Source organism: Furipterus horrens, unplaced genomic scaffold, assembly GCF_987537825.1.
Source record: "Furipterus horrens unplaced genomic scaffold, mFurHor1.1.pri manual_scaffold_6, whole genome shotgun sequence".
Classification (NCBI taxonomy): Eukaryota; Metazoa; Chordata; class Mammalia; order Chiroptera; family Furipteridae; genus Furipterus; species Furipterus horrens.
Window position 1 is genome coordinate 146,512,481 of NW_028327176.1, and position 23,754 is coordinate 146,536,234.

The 23,754-nt window shown below is 39.5% G+C and overlaps 1 protein-coding gene across 1 annotated transcript in view; it reads right to left on the reverse strand.

Moving 5' to 3' along the window:
• Positions 1 to 23,754, reverse strand: part of PREP (prolyl endopeptidase) — a 109,645-nt gene that overhangs the window by 48,287 nt on the left and 37,604 nt on the right. Inside the window, exons 7-8 of the mRNA XM_090279709.1 lie at positions 19,928 to 20,033; positions 2,045 to 2,236 (exon numbers count right to left, since the gene is read on the reverse strand). Coding sequence (XP_090135835.1) covers positions 2,045 to 2,236; positions 19,928 to 20,033 — 298 coding nt within the window. The remainder of the gene's footprint in view (positions 1 to 2,044; positions 2,237 to 19,927; positions 20,034 to 23,754) is intronic.

Consider the following 23,754-nt stretch of genomic DNA (forward strand, 5'->3'; position numbering starts at 1 on the left):
ATTGATGAGTTCTAAGGAATATTGAAGGTTTCCCCTTTCCAGTCTAAAGAACTTCTAATCTTCCAGAAGGAAGGTTATAAAAATATATCACCCCACCAAATCTCTAAGCAGTGATTTGCATTTCATTAGATCTACAAGTGAAATAGGATGTCACCTTAAGGCACAGTCAAACCATTTTTGTGGCTTTAAAAGGCAGAAAAGTCACATGCCTTGGGAAATAGTTACATCTCTGATAGTACCCTATTCTATTCAACAACCACTGACCCAACCTGACTTGCACCTAAAAGACACTCAGAACACCCTACATGAAGACCCACACTACCAAAGTTCTCACCTGGACCTGCCAACATGAGGTTAAGGCATGTAGCACTTGGGAAGCACTCACTAAATCCCTGGCTGTTACCGCCTTTAGGGGGACATTCTGTCTCAACCTGGACAGAAGCCATCAGGTTACAACATGACTCCGCACATGACTATGTTAAAGGAAATGGCCAAAACCCTGTTCTTTGACTCATGGATCCCTCATCCAAATGTAAATGAGGGCACAGAGTGAATGGAAGATTCTAAAGAGACAAGGGAAGGGATTTCCTTGGAAAGGGCCCAGTCATGCTGTGAGCCCAGTCCCCACTGGGGAGAACCAGCCTGAGAGACAGGAAACTGGTGCCTAATCCAAATCCGAGAGGCTAAAGGAACTGGGACTGGGACAAGTAGGAGGCAGGAGAAGGGTGGGCTAAGTACTTCGGGGAAAGAGCATGGGATGGGCTGCGGCCTTGGAGGTGCAGATGAGGGTTTTGCAGGAAAGAGCAAGCATAAGGTCATTTTGGGTCCTGTCTAGCAGGCCTGTCCGGAGGGGTGTGGAGACCTCAGAACAGAAGGGGGTGGCAGGGTACAACCAGATTCCCAGGAGCTGGGGAGAATCTCAAGCAAAGATCCTGAGAAGTGTTACTCCTGGGCCAAGACACACGCAGAAGGAAAGGCCCAGAAGGAGCACCCACAAGCAGTTCTCCCTGAGACAGTCAGCGTAACCATGTGCCCATGTTTCCCCTCTCCCCACCATGTGAAGCCAGGTTAAACACCTGTGAGGCACAGAGCACACCGCCCTGGGCCAGGGGAGAAAGAGTCCCTTACTTTTCCAGGACGTGAACATGGGTCTGTCTGACTCTGGCAGCTTTGCATTTAACTCACTGAAAAACACATGTAAAGACTATTTCATCTGGGACAGGGCCTCTTTGCAGATCTCAAAAGAATTTATTTTCTTAATTATATACCTTATACCTTCCCATTTTGGGATGGCCCTAGTTTTTATCGCCATTGAACCCATTAGCAGAAGTTCACCTCCAACTAGTAAACTCTTCATTGGCTTGAGGATAACTGGACTCTCCTTTTGTGTGCAAAACTGTAACAAAATTAGTGAGTCTTATTCTAATCAAATCCAGCTTTCAGGCAATAATTGATTTACAGAGCAGCACAGAGTCTTTGAAAAATCAGAGAAAACAAATAAAAGGGAACTTGCAGGCACTCTGAAAGAACTGATACAGAGGGGAGAGTCTCAAGAGGTTAATGAAGCTCAGTGCACACAGCAGTAACTGCAGTGCATTTCAATGAAATCTGACATTAGTCTATTCTCTTTTCCAATAAGAGGATGGTAAATCCACCCTTTGATCTACAATACGTATAACAAACAGCCAAAGGTTATTCAAAGCTAAAAGCTAAGGCTTCTGAATCCAAATGGTTTAAAAAATTAAATGTGATTATCAAACAATAACTACACAAAGACAACTGATAAATATATTTTTTAAGTACCACCTTTGAAATCTAGCTTCATACCTTCAGTTATTACAAAGATCCTGCATAATACTGTAGTAACTGCAAAGATGTCATACAGCAAATACTTGGCTGAATTATTTAGGCACTTCATGCCCCAAAATTAAGAGGCTGAAGGTTCTTTAGCTTATAGTCAGTCACCAGAGAATGAGAGATGTACCAATTTGCTGACATCTCACAAAATACAATAGCACAATTTTCAAGCAGCATGTAGTCTTACCTAAGACATCTTTCTCGTGCTCAGGAACAAGCACTTTCCACTTAGACTCCTCAGGATCTGTGAAGTCGATGTTGATCACGCGATAGTTGGGAGAATGGCGATTTGTCTTGAATGTGAACACTGTTCCCTCGTTGGTCACATAGTCATATTCTCCTTCAAAGTTGTCGATCAGTTTAACCCACTTCAGGATTCCTGGTGAGAGACCAAGCATCACTGTCACCTCTCCAGTGTGTAAAATAGTGTGGTTTGTGAGTAGGGAAGGGAAGGCAGGTCTTGTTTGTCTACAGAACACAAAGTGGATACGATATATGGAAGATGTAAGGTTTCAGAAAGAGTGAGGACAAGTGTGAGTAAATTTTAAGGTTTAAAAAAATATGAAGAAATGTTTTCTTCCTGAAAAACTTGGTAATGAAGAAGAGTGAAGGACCTCTCCTCTCAACCCCCTGTCTCCTGTATCTGGCAAATGCCCAATCTGAGCTCTTCTCTCCACCTCTACTGCCATCACACCTTCCCAACTCTCCATCATTCCCCTCCAGGTCTCTGTCAGTAGCTCGCAGCCAGGGATCATCCCACCACTCTAGGATGCATTCGGAAATGTTGGTAGATGTTTGTGGTTGTCACAACTTGGAATGTGAGAGGAAGGATGCTATCAAAATCCAGTGGGTGAAGGCCAGAGAGACTGCTGAATGTGTTTCAGCACACAGGACAGCTCCTACAACAAAGAATTAGCCAGCCCTGGTCTGCAGACTCCTGCCTGGTCTTTCCACTGCCCCTCTGGATCTTCTCAATATAGTGGCCACCAACAGAATTATAACATCCTGGATTGGTCTATGTTGGTGTCTTTCTTAAAAATCTCCCCATTACTCTCTGAATAAAATCTGAACTCCTTTTTGTGGTCTCCCTGGTCTTGCATGTTACAGTCTTGCTCACTTAGCCAACCTCAACTTGTTCCAACTTGTGCTGCACCTCTGTCCTCCAGCAACACTCACCTTTGTTAAGTTCCTTAGAACATTCTTCCAGACTGTGTTACAGGGTGTTTCCTCTGCCTGGCCCCTCTCCATTGGCTAGGCACCTCCTATCGGTGTCTAGACCATTTCTTCACAGCACTTCTCTCAAGATATATACTCATCTGCTTGTTTAAAATTTGTCTTTTCTATCCACTATTTAATACCCAGCACCAAAATAGAGTAGCGGGTACTTCAAAGATGAAAAATAAAATTGGTGTTGAATAAACGAAAAAATTTCTAGTCCTTTAGTGCTAAGAACTAGCCTGGAGATGGTCACCACTAAAAAAAAAAAAAAAAATCATAAAAGTGGCTCACTATCATTTAAATGGCTCACTAAATGCCACTTTTAGTATTAAAAAAAAAAAAAAAAAAGAAAGAAAAGCCACTGGGAAGACCCCTGCTTCACAATGTAGCAGACATGGATGTTCAGAGTATACCTCAAAAGTTTTATAAACAAAAACTTCTATGACTTCTGAAGTATTGAAAGGCAATGTCAGATCTTAGCTATTCTCCAATTAATCTCCTAGCTTCAATTTCACAGTGAAATTGCTACATTACATTGGATAGTTCATTTATATTCCTTAAATCTTTCAAGGCACTTTTACATTCATTAGCTCATTCATCTCCACAGCATAATATCTTTATATATAACTGGTTGTTGAATTAAATTTATCAAGATATAATCCCATGGTTAAAAAAAAAAAAAGTGAGTTTTTTGGTCAGACACAACTGGATTAAAAACCCTAGCTCCAACGCTATTTAGTTGTGTGACCTTGAGCAATCTCTTTATCCCCAGATAAGCCTCATTTTCTCAACTGTAAACCAGAACTAGTAAACAGATTCAAAAATTATTATGAAGTGACAACTAATACTTACTCCACAACAAAACCTCAACTAATATTTTAAAATACGCAATTGAAATTAAAGATAGCAATACAATAAGCAGTTTTTAAAAAAATCTATAGCTTTCCTACATGCTAGCAATAACCAGTAAGAAAATATGGTGGGGCAGGGGAAGGGCTCATTTACAATAGAAGCAAAATTACTTAAATACTTAGGAATGCACTTAATACTAAAAGTGGGATCTATATGAAGAAAGGAATCTTAAAAACAACAACAAAACAAATAAAACCTTATGAATAACTGAAAACACATACCATAACCCTAGAAAGGAAGATTTAATATTTCAAAGATGCAAATAATCCCAGAGGAAATCTACAAATTTAATGCAATTCCAATCAAAATCCAAATGAGATTATAAAAGATTTGACAACATTATTCTAAAGTTCATCTGGAAGAATAAGCACATGGGATTATCAATACATTTTTGATAAGAGAATGAGAAGGAACTTCTTGCACTATGATGCTCTGAACAAGCCCATAGCCCCCCAAAGGTAATTGCTGTTCTGAATTTTATGGTAATCTCATTTTTCTTTGTTCTTTTTCTGCCTTAAACTGCATCCTTAAACACTATTGTCAAATCTCACCTTATTTTTGAACTTCATATATAATACAATATGTATTCTTCTGTATCTGGCTTCTTTCACTTGATGTCATGTTTATGATTTTCAGCCTCTGGTTAGGCAACGAAACTGGGTGTACTTTACATTCTTGGTGTGAGGATTTCTGGACCTCATATGGACAATGAAGACAACCTGAACCCATGCGAAGTTCAGCCTTTCTCATGTTTTAGGAGAACTGACATCCTGTATACCCGTCCCCTTCACTAGTGCCGAGGTAAAGAAGAGCAGGTTTCCTTCCTATACACTCCCTTCCCTTTGCTCCCCAGCTCTCCATCTGGTAGGTTTATTTCTCAGTTCCCCTTACACTGAGGGGGTCTCTCATTATACTCTCCACCATGGAAAACCAGAGGCTTGTCTCCCACCCCACTTGTCCTCGGTGGCCATGGGCGGGAAGCGCAGCCTCCAAGGCCCAGCACAAATATTCAGGGACAATCCAGGATTCCTGCTTTCATTTCGTCTTTGGTCTCTAAGGTTTCTCTTCTTTCGTGCCAACTTAGCAATACACTTAAAAAAATAATTTATAAAGTTTTTACAACATTTTACTTGTTTCAATTGGGAAGCTATTCAGAATATATAATCTGACAAACTCCCTCAAAGAAAAGTCCATACAATTAATTTTCAAAGAAAGTTAAGCCCTGCATTCAAGTTACAATTTTACTTCCAATGATAAACTGCTAACCTGAAAAGCAGGTGACCACTCAAAGGTAACTACATCTTTATTTACATAAAACGATCCCTTAAAAGGAAAAAAAAAAAAAAACAACCCTAAAAACTACCCCTTATAAGAATACATAAAAAATTAGCTGGCAATGCAAAATCTGTAGATAATCAGAAAGGTATATTTGATTATCGTCGTCGTCGTCGGCAGCCGTCCGTCTCGAGAGACGATGGTGTAGCTTCTTAAGAGTCTATCTGCACCGCCGAGAATGGCTGTGCAGTCCGACTCGGGAGTGACATGGTAGTATCTGTCTCCTCCCGTGTTGAATCGACATCTTGCGATGACGCTGAAGCTACAGAGCCTGGGCAGGGTAATATGGAGGGTCTGCTGTTGCCCATGCAGCAGACCCCCCCTCTCTTCGCAGCTGAAGGATCCAAGGGAAAGACGGAGTCAATACAGCTTGGGTTCAGGTGCGCCGCAGGAGTTGCCGGTGTTGACTACAACGTCAAACCGCCTTAGGGACTCTGGCTCCGGATTTTCTGTCGGGGTTTACTCCCTTAGCCTTTCCCCTGAAGAGGTATGCCGCAAGGCAGCGGAGGTTTTTTGGAGTCAGAGTTTTCCTTCTCTGATGTACCCTGACTGGAAGATCGAACCAGCGACACTTAGCTCGCAGGCCGACGCTCAATCCACTGAGCTAAACCAGCCAGGGCAATATATTTGATTATATAAGGATGATAAAACATAATTTTCTGGACTATAACTTGTGTAGGCACAGAATCTTGGTTCAGGGAAATGCCAGATTCCTTCAATGTTCCTGACAATAAAACACTTCATAATGTGAAGCCTTTATTCCTCAAAGTCACCACCTTAGGGTTTCTGTTTGAAAAGGTCTTAAAGTCACTGCAGTGCTATTTATTATGACCCTACCCACCTCTGCAAAATAGTCACTGAAATACCACTGAAGGCAAAACACTGTGAAACCTCCTTTGGGACCCCTGTTTAGTCCAGTGAGCCTCAGCATGTGGCACACTTGCTTTAAATAATCAAGTTCCACTGGACACAAAAAAATCAGAAAGTTTGTGGTCTTCTCTGCCACCAAATTCTGAAGCATGAACCTTAGTCATAAACAGATACTACAAGTCATAAATTCATTCAGATTAGGGACGTGGCTGGCTATAGACAAATCCAGATGTAAACCTCAAAAACAGTTCTAAGTACAGGCCCTGATCAGGCAGCATGTGTGAAATGGGAGCTCACTGAATCCTTAGCTTTCCTGTAGCCCTTTGCTCCCCAGGGCTTTGGACATGACATAATTCAAGAGAGATGGCATTTCAGATGAACAGTGGGGCTCATTCACTTTTGCTATGCATAAGTTAGGACAGGACTGATTTAAATGGAAAATAGAGAAATGACTTAAAACAAAAGAAAGAGACATGGCTATACTCCTGAACCATCTCACTGTTTGCTCACCTGTCCTGAGGTTCTTTTGTCAGTATGTTCTGGTATTCACTCTGAAGCCAACAGAATTCAATTCCTAAACTTCTTCACATTTAAAGTTAAAATTACTTTTTATAAACCTGCTACTTGGTGGCGGAATGATTTGTTTACTGAGTGGAGATGAGCTTAAAGTAAGTCATCTCATGCTTTCCCTAGAGCACAGTCATTACTTTTATTGCTTTCTTTGAAAATCAACACTATTAACTGTTTCACAGAAAATGTTTGGAAGCCCTCTAATAAGAGGAGTTAAAATGTGTTTTTATACTTTATAAAACGCTAAGGGCCTGACATGTAACAATGATAAACAGATGCAAAATGCGGTTCTGCTCCGCAATGGAGGGGACCAGCGCCTGCCATTCTTCCTGGTCTGAGGCTTTCCTTCCATCTCACTTGCCACATAACGATGCTGAGAACAGGGGCTTGGGAGTTCAACCGACATGGGTCTGAATCTTTAAAGGGCATCAGGAAAGCTCACGGGCTTCACCAAGCCCAGTTTCCTAGGGATAACAACACATGCTCCTCAGAGGTTGCTGAGGATACAAAGAACTCTCTACATTTGTAGCTCAGTACCTGGCACACAGAAATGCCAAATAAACAACATGCACTACTGTGCCAAATAATCCCAGTGACAAATGATCTGAGTCAGAAAGGGAAGGGAAGGAGCAGTCTACAGTTTGTAACAAACATGTTCAAATGTGTAACAGACGTGCAACTGTAAATGGCAGAAATGAGGTTCTCCAGAGAGAGGCAAAGGGTAACAGGAGGGAGGTCCTTGCTCAGGGAGCAGCAAGCAGCAGGATGATCAGCAAGTTGGAGAACAGAAATTAAAATTTACATGGTCGGAGGTAAGATGGCGGAGGAGTGAGGAGAGGTTGCGGTTTTAGGCTCCGGAGACCCGTCTGCAGTTTGGTCTAATTGCAGACAGAACATCTCAGTGAGCAGCTGGACATTGGCGGGAGTTGAGCCAAGGCACTGCTGGATTAGAGAAAATCCATCTGGGAACAACCTGTTTAGTGAGGATAGCGGAGAAAAAGGGGACGAAACGGGATTCCTGACTGGGGCGGCTGCCCGAGCTGTGGCGGGAAGCACACAAAGGATTTTTGGCGACCACAGGCTACCCCAGAGAGGAGTCAGGCGGAGAGCGGATCTCTGCCCGCTGGCAGAGACGGGACTCGACCAAGTGGCATTGGCGCTGAAGGACAGGAGACAGCGTGCTGCCGGGCAAGTGAGAACATAATTCTCCTTTATATTTTTCTCTAGTGGACGGTGGAGAGGGGAGGAAAGTTTGGGTGTGGTAGGCCGTTCTGGAGGAGCCCAGGCGCAGGGGCGCGCTAATCCACTCCTCAACCCTACCCTTGGGTCGCGGGGGCGCACATAGGGAAGTGCTCTCATTCACTGGCCCAGGCGCGCGGGGCCGTGTGAGTCCAGGCGTCCCTCGGACACTCCCCAACGGACATAAGATCAGTGCCCCAACGGGCACAGGGAGGGCCCACTGAACACGCAGAGGACTGTGCACAGACACCCCTAGACAGCTCCCGTGGGCGCAGGGCCCTAGGCCGGAAAGCAGACCACTAGCGCAGGCTCTGTTTGTGCCCACCCAGACGGGTGAGGGAACGGGGCGGCTGCAGCACGGGAACAGCGAGAGGCGGCGACCCACGGACGCTCGATTCCACTGAGCGCAAGTGTCCCTGGCCCTGCCCTAAGAGGCGAGAGACCAACTCCCGGAGCTCGGCTCAGCGGGACTGAGGGCACGGGGCAGCGCGCGAGCGCGAAAACACCTCAGCCTGGGGTCAGTGGGAGCTCTCGGGCCGCCTGTGCGGGCAGGGTCACCTCGGCGCAAACGGGGAACCGCCGCGGCCCAGCGAAGGCGGGAGCCAATCCCGGGGAAAGCGCTCGGGCCACCCGCGCGGGCAGGGACACCTCGGCGCGAACGGGGAACCGCCGCGGCCCAGTGAAGGCGGGAGCCAATCCCGGGGAAAGCGCTCGGGCCGCCCGCGCGGGCAGGGACACCTCGGCGCGAACGGGGAACCGCCGCGGCCCAGCGAAGGCGGGAGCCAATCCCGAGGAAAGCGCTCGGGCCGCCCGCGCGGACAGAGACACCTTGGCACGAACGGGGAACCACCGCGGCCCGGCAGCAGTGGGCTCCAACCGCGGGGCAAACTCTCGGGCCGTCCGAGCGCGCAGGGGCTTGCGCGCAAGGGCACCTCAACTGGCTACAGCGGGCAGCAAGGTAGCGCGCAGTGCCGGCAACCGGGTGCGCACACCAGTCCGGCAAAAGAACAAGAACCTCTGACCTCCCACACTAGACCAGCTGCGGACCCAGAAAAAGAAGGCAACACACCAAGGCTAAAACGGAGTAAAAACATCGTTTTTTTTTTCTTTCCAAATTTTTTCTCCCTTGTTCTTTCTTTCTTCTTAATAATTTCTTTTCTTTCCTTCTTTCTTTATTCTTTTCCTGGGGTTTTTTTTGGGGGGGTTTTGGGGTGTATATATATATATATATATATCGATTCGGCAGCCGTCCGTCTCGAGAGACGATGGTGTAGCTTCTTAAGTGTCTATCTGCACCGCCGAGAATGGCTGTGCAGTCCGACTCGGGAGTGACACGGTATCTGTCTCCTCCCGTGTTGAATCGACATCTTGCGATGACGCTGGAATGCCCTCTCCAGTGGAGCTGAAGCTACAGAGCCTGGGCAGGGTGATATGGAGGGTCTGCTGTTGCCCATGCAGCAGACCCCCCCTCTCTTCGCAGCTGAAGGGTCCAAGGGAAAGACGGAGTCAATACAGCTTGGGTTCAGGTGCGCCGCAGGAGTTGCCGGTGTTGACTACAGCGTCAAACCGCCTTAGGGACTCCGGCTCCGGATTTTCTGTCGGGGTTTACTCCCTTAGCCTTTCCCCTGAAGAGGTATGCCGCAAGGCAGCGGAGGTTTTTTGGAGTCAGAGTTTTCCTTCTCTGATGTGCCCTGACTGGAAGATCGAACCAGCGACACTTAGCTCGCAGGCCGACGCTCAATCCACTGAGCCAAACCAGCCAGGGTTTATATATATATATATATATATATATATATATTTTTTTTTTTGGTTCAATTTTTTTTTCTCTCTCTTTTTTCTTTCTTTCTTCTGTATTCTTTCTTTTCTATCTTTCTTTGTTCCTTTCTTGGTTACCTTTGGGGTTTTTTTTGGGGGGGTTTTGGGGGGTATATATATATATATATTTTTTTTTTTTTTGGTTCAATTTTTTTTCTCTCTCTCTTTTTTCTTTCTTTCTTCTGTATTCTTTCTTTTCTATCTTTCTTTGTTCCTTTCTTGGTTACCTTTGGGGGTTTTTTTGGGGGGGTTTTGGGGGGTATATATATATATATATATATTTTTTTTTTGGTTCAATTTTTTTTCTCTCTCTCTTTTTTCTTTCTTTCTTCTGTATTCTTTCTTTTCTATCTTTCTTTGTTCCTTTCTTGCTTACCTTTGGGGTTTTTTTTGGGGGGGTTGTGGTAAATTTTTTATTTTCTTCTCTTTCTCTCTTTCTTCTATTTTCTTGGGGATTTTTTGGGGGGGTGTTTTTCCTCCACCTCTTCCAATAATAACAAACTTTATCTCTAACGTGTTGCATATAACCTCTCCTTCTCATCCTTTCTCTTTAATAGTGGTTTATTCGTTTGTGTGTCTAGCTTAGCCCCCCTATTACTTTAAATAATACAATATAATTACTATATAAACCCAAATACAATACAATCCCACTTTCTTACTATACTAAGTATTTTTCTATCCTTTTCTTCTATTTTTCTTAACATACAATGTAAATATTACTAACTGGCTTGCACAGTCTCAACTATTATTAATCTATCAACCCCTCTATCAAAAATTATATTTTTCCTCCCCAAAAACAACTCGTATCTATTCTTCTTATAGTATAAAAGCTCAAATCTCTTTACATTTATATTAATACGGGCTAGTTGGCTAACGATAGCAGGATAGAGTGGGGGATACTTTCTGAGGGTGTGGGTCTCCTGCCTGGGCTGTGTGTTTATGTCTTTAACAGCATATCCACAAAAGAACTCAAGACAAAGCGGATAGAGTGACTCTCAACCAAGTAGCCAGAAGGAAGATCCTATCAAAGAACATCTGAAATATAACCGAACAGCATAAACAAACGACATAAAGGGTAACTCAAGACCATCAGGCTCAGGATATCAAAGAGACTGCACCACTGAAACTCCCAGACCTTCGATAAAGAATATTACACCACAAAGGAGGGAAGTCAAAGCAGACTACCCCCCCAATAAATAAATAAATAAATAAATAAATAAATAAATAAATAATAACAAAAAGAATCCAACATGGTAAGACGCAAAAATAACCCCTCAATGAAAAGAAAAGAGGAATCCTCAGAAAGAGAGATAGACGAAATAGACATAGCCCAAATGTCAGACATGGAATTCAAAACAATGGTGGTAAAGAAGCTCAATATACTCGACATCCTTAAAATCAACTATGACAACCTTCAAGGAAGTTACCAGCAGCTCCAAGAAAATTACAGGGAACTTGCAGAGAACTACACCAGCATAAAAAAAGACATAGAAATCGTTAACAAGAACCAGGAAGAACTTAAGAATACAATCTCTGAACTGAAAAACACAGTAGAATCAGTCAAAAGCAGACTAAACGAAGCAGAAGATCGGATTAGTGAGTTAGAAGATAATGTAGAGAAAAACTCCCAGACAATACAGCAAAATGAAAAACGATTGAAAAAATATGAACAAGATGTAAGGGAATTACAGGATAGCATTAGGAAAAATAATTTAAGGATCATCGGAATACGAGAGGAAGAAGAAAAGGAACATGGAATTGAAAATCTGATAGGAGAAATAGTGACAGAAAATTTTCCGAACCTGATGAGAGGAAAAGCTATGCAAGTCCAAGAAGCACTGAGAGTTCCAATCAAGAGGAACCCCCAAAAACCCACTCCAAGGCACATCATAGTTAAAATGGCAACATTCCAAGACAAAGAGAGAATCCTAAAAGCAGCAAGAGAAAAGCAGCAAATAACATATAAGGGAGCTCCGATAAGGCTATCAACTGATTTCTCAACAGAAACATTACAAGCCAGAAGGGAATGGTCAAAAATATTTCAAGCAATGAAAAACAAAGGCCTACAACCAAGAATACTCTACCCAGCAAGGCTCTCATTCAAAATAGAAGGAGAAATAAGGAGTTTCTCAGACAAAGGAAGACTGAAAGAATACATCTCCACCAAACCAGCATTGCAAGAGATGCTAAAGGGACTGTTCTAAGAAAAAAGAAGGAAAAAACAAGAGAGGAGAGGAACAGAGGTACAAAGGGAAATGAATAAATACACGTCAATAATAACCTTAAATGTAAATGGATTAAATGCTCCAATTAAAAGACATAGGGTAACGGAATGGATCAGAAAACAGGACCCACATATTTGCTGTCTACAAGAAACACACCTTAAAACAAAAGATTTACACAGACTGAAAGTAAAGGGATATAAAAAAATATTCCAAGCAAACGGACCGGAAAAAAAAGCCGGGGTAGCAGTTCTCATATCAGACAAAATGGATTTTAAAGCAAGGACAATAAAAAGAGACAAAGAAGGACATTTCATAATACTTAAAGGAACAATCCATCAAGAAGATATGACTTTGATAAACATATATGCACCCAACATAGGAGCACCCAAATACATAAAGCAAATACTAGAAGACCACAAAAAGGATATCAACAACAACACACTCATAGTAGGGGACTTCAACACTCCATTATCAACAATAGACAGATCATCAAAGCAAAGAAACACCAAGGATATACAGGCATTGAACAACACACTAAACCACATGGATCTAACTGATATATATAGAACTTTTCACCCCAAAGAAGCAAAATATACATTCTTTTCAAGTGCACATGGGACATTTTCAAAGATAGACCACATGATAGGTCACAAAACAAGCCTCAACAAATTCAAGAAAATTGAAATCATATCAAGCATCTTTTCAGATCACAATGCCTTGAAACTAGAAATCAACCTCAGAGGAAAAAGTCAAAGACACCCAAACTCATGGAGATTGAATAACATGCTATTAAATAATGAATGGGTTAACAATGACATCAAAGAAGCAATCAAGAAATTTCTAGAAACTAATGATAATGAGCACACAACAACCCAAAACCTGTGGGACACAGCAAAAGCAGTCCTGAGAGGGAAGTTTATAGCAATACAGGCATATCTGAAAAGGCTAGAAGAATCTCAAATAAAAAACCTAACCACAATGCTACAAGAACTAGAACAACAACAACAAACAAAGCCTAGGGCAAGAAGAAGGAATGAAATCATCAAGATCAGAGCAGAACTAAATGACATAGAGACTAAACAAACAATCCAAAAGATCAACGAAACTAGGAGCTGGTTCTTCGAAAAAATCAACAAAATCGACAAGCCTCTAGCCAGTCTAATCAAGAAAAAAAGAGAGAAGACACAAATAAACAAAATCAGAAATGAAAGAGGAGAAATCACGACTGATACCTCAGAAATACAAATGATAGTTAGAAATTACTTCAGACAACTGTATGACAAGAAATTTGACAATCTAGAAGAAATGGACAAATTTCTAGAAACATACAACCTTCCAAAACTGAATCAAGAAGAAGTGGAAAGTCTCAACAGACCAATAACAAAGAAGGAAATTGAAACAGTAATCCAAAATCTCCCGGCACACAAAAGCCCTGGACCAGATGGCTTCACAGGCGAATTCTACAAAACATTCAGGGAAGAACTAACTCCTATCCTCCTCAAACTGTTCCAAAAAATCCAAGAAGAAGGGAAAATCCCAAACTCTTTCTATGAAGCCAGTATTATCCTAATCCCCAAACCAGGTCAAGACACAACAAAGAAAGAAAACTACAGGCCAATATCACTGATGAACATCGATGCTAAAATCCTCAATAAAATATTGGCAAACAGGATCCAGCAACACATCAAAAAGATCATACATCATGATCAAGTGGGCTTCATTCCAGGGATGCAAGGATGGTTTAATATTCGCAAATCAATAAATATAATACATCACCTAAACAGAATGAAAGACAAAAATCACATGATCATATCAATAGATGCAGAAAAAGCATTTGATAAAGTTCAACACCCATTTATGATGAAAACACTCAGCAAAATGGGAATAAAGGGAGCATATCTTAACATAATTAAGGCTATATATGAGAAGCCTGAGGCCAACATCATACTCAATGGACAAAAACTGAAAGCATTCCCCCTGAACTCAGGAACGAGACAAGGTTGTCCACTCTCTCCACTCCTTTTCAACATAGTGTTGGAAGTCCTAGCCACAGCAATCAGACAAGAAAAAGAAATAAAAGGAATCCAAATTGGGAAAGAGGAAGTGAAACTTTCATTATATGCAGATGATATGATAGTATACCTAGAAAATCCTATAAACTCCACTAAAAGACTACTCAATATAATAAGTGAATTTGGCAAAATCGCAGGGTACAAAATAAATATACAGAAATCCAAGGCATTTCTGTACACCAACAATAAAATAGCAGAGACAGAGACAAAAAAGAAAATACCATTTACTATAGCAACAAGAAAAATAAAGTACCTAGGAGTAAACTTAACCAAAGAGATAAAAGACCTGTACTCTGAAAATTATATAACATTGAAGAAAGAAATTAAGGAAGAAACAAATAAATGGAAGCAAATACCATGTTCTTGGATGGGAAGAATCAACATCATCAAAATGGCCATACTACCCAAAGCAATTTACAAATTCAATGCAATCCCTATTAAAATACCAATGACATATTTCACAGACCTAGAACAAATACTCCATAAATTCATATGGAACCAAAAAAGACCCCGAATAGCAAAAGCAATCTTGAGACAGAAGAACACAGCAGGAGGAATCACAACACCAGATATCAAACAATACTACAAAGCCACTGTAATCAAAACAGTATGGTACTGGCATAAGAACAGACATACAGATCAGTGGAACAGAATAGAGAGTCCAGAAATAAACCCAGGCCTCTATGGTCAACTAATCTTTGATAAAGGAGGAAGGAACATAAAATGGAGTGAGAAGAGCCTCTTTAACAAATGGTGCTGGGAGAACTGGATAGGGACCTGCAAAAAAATGAAACTAGACCACCAACTTACACCACACACGAGAATAAACTCAAGATGGATCAAAGACTTAAATGTAAGCCGTGACACCATAAAAGTCCTAGAGGAAAACATAGGCAAGAAAATATCAGATATCTCACGTAACAATCTCTTCACGGATACATCTCCTAAAGCAAGAGAAATAAAGGAAAAAATAAATAAATGGGATTACATCAAACTGAAGAGTTTCTGCTCAGCAAAAGAAAACATCAGCAAAATGAAAAGGAAACCAACCATATGGGAAAACATATTTGCCAATGACATCACAGACAGGGGACTGATTTCCAAAATATATAAAGAGCTGATACGACTCAACATCAAGAAAACAAACAACCCAATTAAAAAATGGGCAAGGGACCTGAACAAACACTTCTCCGAAGAGGACATACAGAAGGTCCATAGACACATGAAAAAATGCTCAACATCATTAGCCATCAGGGAGATGCAAATAAAAACCACAATGAGATACCACCTTACACCAGTCAGAATGGCCATCATCAACAAATCAACAAGCAACAAGTGCTGGCGAGGATGTGGAGAAACGGGAACCCTACTGCACTGTTGGTGGGAATGCAGACTGGTGCAGCCACTATGGAGAACAGTATGGAATTACCTCAAAAGATTAAAAATGGAACTGCCTTTTGAACCAGCGACTCCACTACTAGGATTATACCCGAAGAATCTTGAAACACCAATTCAAAAGAACTTATGCACTCCTATGTTCATAGCAGCACTGTTTACAATAGCTAAGTGCTGGAAACAACCTAAGTGCCCATCTGTAGATGAGTGGATCAAAAAACTGTGGTACATTTACACAATGGAATACTATGTAGCAGAAAGAAAGAAGGAACTCCTACCATTTGCAACAATATGGATGGAACTAGAGAGAATTATGCTTAGTGAAATAAGCCAGGCAAAGAAAGAAAAATACCATATGATATCACCTAATACAGGAAACTAAAGAACAACACAAACAAAGGAACTAAATAGAACAAAGAGCAGAATAGAAGTCAATAGGGGGGAGGGGAGAGGGAGAGAAGGGGGATAAGTAAGGGAAGGGTTTAATTAAAGAGCCTGTATAAAAGACTCATGGACATAGACAACGGGGAGGGATATGATTGCGGGAGAGGGGGTGGGCTGGGTGGGGGAGAGAAATTGGGGGAAAAGGGGATAACTGTAATTGAAAAACCAAAATAAAAAAAAAAAAAAAAAAAAAAATTTACATGGTCAATGTCAATGACAAAGGAATCAGTTTTGTAGAGAACTTTTTTAATTTCAATTTTTTAAAGATTATTTTCTACCTGTATTTATGTAGTTCTGTTTTCCCTGTGTGCTGTCTTTTTCTATGATATTCAATAGCCACCAGCCACTTTTTTGTGCTTTGCATTTCAAAATGCGCAAGGTAAAGGTTTTCTGGGCAAAAATGATTTTCAGACAAAAAAATGACAGAAAAGATTAAAATTAAAAAGGTAAAAAGATCAAAATCATAGGAGAAAGGCTTCAAGCAATCCAAAGGGGTATACATTTCAGTAATGTAAAATTAAAAATTTTTTAACATTGGATTTAGTTTTCAGTCACCAGCTATTCAGGTTTAACTCATCTAACAGTTAATAAGCACATTTAGCATTGAATTTAAGTGTTAATCTTTCCCTTAGTTTAAAAAGCAAACAAAAATGGGGGAGCAGGTAAAAAAATAACAAGAAAAGATACTGTGCTGTAGTCATAGTCACTCACTACCTAAAACCAACGTGCAGCGATTCCAAATATTCCTCTTTCAGTCAAGAAACTACAGGGGGAAAAAAAGGAACACTTGAAAATTTACTATATGCCAGGAACCCTGCTAAGCCCTTTTCTATGCATTTTCATTACTCCTCACAACTGCTCATGAAGTAGATACTACTTCCCCATCTACAGTTATGGAAATAGTAAAAAACAGAAAATAATTTGCCTGTCCCCAGGGTCACAAGTTATTTAGTGATGGAGCTGAGATTAAAATTCAAATTCGATTTGAAAGTCTTATGGTTATTGTCCCAATATATTCAACTGTATTTAATAGGAATTTTAAAAAAATTTAACAATCACTATCTCAATCTGCTAGATCTCTCCTGTTATAAACTAAATATATTTAGTCAATGTCTCCAACAGTTAAATTGATACATAGTAATTGTTTCCTTAAACAGTCATAATCATAACATAATAAACCAGAAATCAATGAAAACAAACACAAACATACACACACACAACCCTCGCCCCCCAAACCAAGTCTCTCTGATCTTGTCCGACACAGTTGACTTTTGAACTGATGGGTGGAAATTGATACACATTTCATCTTTTCAGAAGAGGTCATTCACTGCCACTGTCTAGCGCTTTCACAATCCCAGGACCGCCATTCAAAAGAATTAACTACACCGAGGTTTATGTTATTCACAAATGTAATGCTAGTAAAACAATAATTTAAAAAATATTATAGGCCCAGTGCTACACCCAGAATTTGGCAGCTGTAACTGGAGAGCTCTCTCCAAGTTGATCCCAATTCATCCATGTATAACTCAATTTCAAATTCTGATTTCTTATCTATAGGATATTACATACTTTTCCAAATACCTAAAATAAATTCCGAATACTGGTCAGTTTAGTAACCTTATTCAAAATAAAATCAGGTTTGCTCTATTCCTCTCCATGTGGTTTTCCAGGAGCTCACTGTGATGGTGTTTCCGAGATGTCAACTTGGCTGGGCTAACGTCCCCAGTTAATTAAACAAACACTAATCTAGGTGTAACTGTGAAGGTATTGTGTAGTTGTGACCAAAGGCCATGATTAATTCACTTTAAGTAAAGGAAATCAGTCTACATAGTCTGAGTGCATCTGATCAATCAGTTGAAAAGACTTCTAGCAGAGCTGAGAATTCTCTGAAGGAGAAGAAACTCTACTTGTGGACAGTAGCTTCAGCCTCTGCCTGAGATTCCAGCCTGCCCTACTAATTTTAGACTTACCTAGCCAGCCCTACTATCATGTAAGCCCATTCTTTACAATAAATCTCTTCATATATATTTCCTGCTGGTGCTGCTTCTTAAGTTAAACCTTGACAGATACCTTCACAAACCATCAATTTCTCACAAACACAAAATACCTAGGAATGACTTTAACAAGAAATATGTAGTTTCTATTTAACTTTGAGAATGCTAATCCCAAATGAATGTATAGATTTAGACACAGTCCTGGTCAAACACACAATTGAATTTTTGTCCAGACCATGACAAAATAATCTGAAAGCTCCTCTGGAAGAATAAAAAATAGAAACAACTTGTAAAATAATAATTGCTAACATTTACAGAGTGTTTACTCTGCACTGGGCTGCAAAAGCAAAACAAACAAAAAACAACTTAGGAAGCAGAGAAGACAATGCAAGTAACGCAAGGAAAGATCAAGTTGGGAAGGCAGGCCAGGATCTGGCTCATTCTGTAAAAAGGGCCTTCCAGTCCGAATGCATCATAGCCATTTATGGTTTCTTAGATGTATCCCTTTGTTCTCCTTCATGTTCATTCATGGCAGTCCTGTCTAGAATTTTGTAGATGAGAATCTGCTGCAGCTCTGCACTGTCTTCCTTTAGGAATCTCAATTTGTAGGTATCACACCCTCTTCCTAATTCTTCACTAATGTTTGCAATGATAAACTGGGGGATAAAAATTATATAAGGTGAAAAAATAAGGACCAAGAGGTCCGGAAAAAATTGCAGAGGGTTTCTTCAAGTTCTGATGGCACTGGTAAGATTTTTTTTTTTAATTTATTTTTTAACAAGGTTATTTTATTTTATTTATCTGTTTTTAGAGAGGGGGAAAGGAGAAAGAGAGGGAGAGAAACATCAATATGCAGTTGCCTCTCATGTACCCACAACTGGGGGTCTGGCGTGCAACCTAGTTATGTGCCCTGACTGGGCACTGATAAGTTTAATTTGCAGTATGTTTATCTATTATTAGAGTGGACATAGCAATAGTTCAGTATACAAATATGTAGATAACACTTTCTTCTCTGTATGTAGAATAAGTTAAGCAATTTGTTAATTTATATTGTTTAATAATAAGCCTACCTAATAATTTAAATACATAAAAATGAAGTACTAAATAGAAAATGAAACCAGAACTCTCTGGAGAAAGAACACTGTGATTGGCATTTATAAGGAACCAGAGAAAGGCCAAGTCCTTTCCACCATCTTGGTCACACAGGAGTATTGTGCAGGATAACAGCACAGTAACAGCTGTTACTGTTTCTTTCAGATTCATCTTCAGGTTTGCTCGGTTCTATATATACCAGGACTTGCAACTTAAACGAACAGTTCTTCGGTGGTAGTCTGCTCCTGTCAGAGAATGTGAACACTGATGTGGTTGATCCAATTTTTCCTTTTTTAGATTTTATTTATTTAGTTTTAGAGAGAGAAGAAGGGAGCGAAAAGGTAGAGAAATCTTGATGTGTGAAACATCAATTGGTTGCCTCCCATACATGCTCTGACTAGGAACCAAATCCGCAACCCGGGCATGGGCCTGACTGGGAACTGAACTGGCATCTTTTGCTCTGAGGGATAACACCCAGCCAACTGAGCCACATCAATTGGGGCTGATCCAATTTTCTTGAGATCAAAACAGATGTATCTTTTTTTTTTTTAAAACAGAAGAAAGGTAGGTTTATTAAATGCATATTTATTCAACACTAGAATAAAAGTGGTTGACTTCATCTTGCTGTATGTGTGAATGGTATTCTGTAATATCTAAGAATGTTAGGATGCCAATCTTATTCAGAGAAGTTTAAAAATGATGCAATGCTCAATCAATAATAAAAATTTATATAGTATTATAATGTAACATACCTCAGATACCAATAATGAGGTAATATAACAACTAGAAGTGTATAGTTTGAAAATCTGTGTCACAGTCTCTAAAATACATTTATTGCTTTTTAATGGAGCTTTCTGAAGTAATAATCTGTGGTTGAACAATAACTCACCAGTGATGCCATTGGATTCCTGCTGTAGGTCACAGTACCAGAGTCGGTTTACTGGATCACATCCCTCTCTTATCGATAACAACACGTAGCGACCATCGTCTGACAACTAGGAAGGAAAAAAACAATGCAGGGGGCTGATTAGAATGTGTTTTTTGTGAGAGTACTGAAGTATTAAGTAAAAAAATTAAGGCGACATTCAAAAGTTATCAGAAAAAAAGAGGAACATCCATTTTAACTCATTTTACTCATAATCAGTTTAACAAAACAGTAAAATATTTAAGTACAAAACATCATAGATGTAAATGAATGTCAAAACGACTCAATGTGATTTTTATTTAAATTCAACCTATTCCTTAACTGAGAATACATGCAATCTGTCATTTTGAGTATCAATATCCCTGGCTTTAAAGTTTCATCACAGGTTACATATTTTAAAAGTTGTCCTAAATGAGTAATAATTAGCAAAATGTGCATGGATGCAAAGAAGTTCATTTGTGGTTCACACTGGTCACATTAACAATTTCTACTGGACAACTCTTGGTGCAGACCTTTAGTCACCTCGACACAAGATGGCAGAGAACAAAAGTCTGTACTTCTGTGGGTTTCGTTTATAGTATTAAGTAGGAGAACCTTAAATAGTGAGAATAATCTTGATAAAAGACTAATGCAACAAACATTATGGTTTTGAATTAAAATATAAATGGTTGGTATCAAACTATATATATATCCTTTTGCAATTAATTTTTTTCACACAACATAATTTAAAAAATTAATCCATGTTGATATATGTACATTTACTTCGTTTAACTGCTGTACAGTATCCTAATCTAAGAATATTCCACAACAGATCCATTTTCCCAATAAATATTTAGATTCTATTTTCTTCCTATTATAAGCAACACTTTAGAAAAATTCTTGAACATGTTTATTGTGGCCTTATATAAATGTTTCTATATAACTAGAAGTAAAATTGCTCAGTGGTAGGATATACACAAATTCAACTCTATTAGATATTGCCAAGTTAAGTGTCGTACCAACTCATACTCTTGTATTTTAGCAATGTATAACAGTTCCTGTTTTTCCACATCCTACTGTGATAATTAATTTAATGTGTCAGCTGGCTAGGCCACAGTACCTAGATATTTGGTCAAATGTTAATCTGGATGCTTCTGTGAAGGTTTTTTTTTTTTTTTTTTTTTTTGGATGAGATTAACATTCAAATTGGTGGACTTCGAGTAAAGATGATTACCCCCCATAAAGTGAGTGAATCTCATCCAATGAGTCAAAGGCCTTCATAGAAAAAGACTGACTTCCAAAGGCGAGAAGGAATTCTGCCAGGAGATGAGCTCCATCTGAAACTCTCCCCTGCATTTCCAGGCTACCAAGCTTTCCTGCAGAATTGGGAGTTGTCAAGCCTCCAAATTACACTAGCCAATTTCTAAAAAATAAATCTTTCTATACATAAACACAGATCCTGTTGGTTCCATTTCTCTGAGAACCCTATCACACTTACCAATGATTGTCATCAGTTCATTCAATAAACATTTCCTAGGTGTTAAAAATACATCAGTGAACAAATCGAGAAAATACAAAATTACAGTCTAGTAGAGGAGACAAACATATTCATATAGAATCACGTGGTGTATATAAAATGATAAATGCTGTGGAGAACATGAACAGGTCTGGATAAGGGAGACAGAATGTGTACAAAGGGACTAAAGGTGTCAATATGGCAGTCAAGTTCAGCCTCATTCAGATGGTATCTTCCCACTGTCTTCTCACTGGTACTGTTCCAGATAAAAAGTCATTTCTTATCTTTTTTGCCAAGATTTTCTAATCATCTTTGGTTTTCTGCAGATTGATTAAAATGGGCTTGAGATTTGTTGAGTGTCTTGGATCTGTGGGTATGTCTATTTATCAAATTTATAACATTTTTGGCCATTTTTCCCTCATAAAAAGGGCGGGCGAAAGTAGGGTTACAGTTGTGAGTACACAAAACACAAAGTTTATTCTTGTATTATTTATTAATTATTGTATTATTTTCCATACAAACAATGGTAAACCTACTTTTTCTCAACCTGTATATATTTTTGTGTCCCTTCATCCCTAAGACTTCAAATACAAAATGTTGCATCAGTCAGTATGGTTCCACAGGTCAACAAGACTGTACTCATTTGTTCCCTTTATTTCTCTTTGTGGTTTAGTTTCAATTGTCCTATCTTCAAATTCACTGATATTTTCTTTAATAGTATCTAAACTGCTGTTAAGCCTATGCAGAGAATTTTTTTAATTCAGATAGTTTACTTTTCACCTTTAGAATAATATTTAGTTTTTATATTTCCTTTTCCTTTGTTCATTACAATAATATTTCTAAAAATCCTTTTAAAATCATTTTTATAATAGCTTTAAAAATGTCCTTGTCTGATAATTCTACTACCTATCATTTCTGGATCTGTTTTACTACATTTTCTCCTGGTTATGCCACATTTTCTGCTTATTTACACAAAATAAAATTTTTATTGGATTCTGAATATTTTGAATGTTGTCTGGATTTTTTTTATTTTCTTTAAAAGGTCTGAGGCAGATAATTTGCTGATAAATCAGCTTGACCCATTCAAGATATGTTTTCAAGTTTTGTTGATAAGGCCTAGAGTCCTGCTGCTAAGGCATGGCTTCTTTGGGCTCTCTGCTAACTACCCTGGGTATTCAAAAGGTCTTCCCATTTTGGTCAGTTTGTGAACCTCCCAGACTTGTTAAACCTTTGATAGTTGTTGGCTTACATCATCCTGGTAGTTGTTCTTAGCTTGAACCATGGAGTCTCCTCCTATGCATGCACTACTTAATAGCTGAAAATGCGAGGGGATACCAAGGAAGATTTCTGAGACTCTTAGTGAGTAGTTTCATTCTTGGTACTCTGCCTGCAAATTCCAGTGGTTTCAGTCTTTGTGAATCCTAGTCTTTGGAGCCCAAGTTCAGTGAGACTACAATATTCTGTAGGCTCCTCCTCTTTGTGCTGGAGTCCAGAAAATACTTCCAGGCAGATCCAGGCAATCACAGGACTAGGCTCCTTCATAGATGAAAGTTCTGTGAAGCCTGCTGACCATATCTGCAAACAGCTGCTTTGTCTATTTCGTATAGCTTTCTAACTGTTAATAACAAGAGGCCTAGTCCAGTACCAGTTACACTGTCGTGGCCAGAAGCAAAAATCTGCCATTATGCTTTTATTTTTTAAAACTCATTTAAAATTTTTTATTGGATAATTACATTTTAGGGTACGTTATGCTCAAAATACATAAATGTAGGATTAATGATGTAATTAATATAGGACATTAAAAAGATAATACCTATGATTAACAAAAAACATAAAAATAATACATTTCCTTCTGTTTCATTATACAGTAGACTGTTTTTAGTGCTTCTGTTTCCTGTTCCATAATACTTTTATGAACTAACTGCAGCCTGTGGGACACGCTTCTTTTATTTTACGTAGAGGTAAAATTGTCAAACATAACATTCGTTTTGACTTGTTGCACTGCTCGGATCAAGCCCACCACATACACTGATTCCTAGATCATTGCAAGGTGATAATACTGCTAAATGGCTTCTAAATGAGTGTTTTAAGATAGGCTACCTAGGGTTTTATTTACTAGCAGTGGCAAGTATGTCCAGTGCTTTTAAACACTTGGCAACACATTAACGTTATCAGTTAAACATCTCTTTCTCAGAGAAAATTATTTTAGAGTACAGAAGTAGTTTGCACTTGTGAAGTAAAAGTAGGATTCCAAGTTATAGTTTTATAAAAGATTCTAGAAAGTCCTGTTTATTTT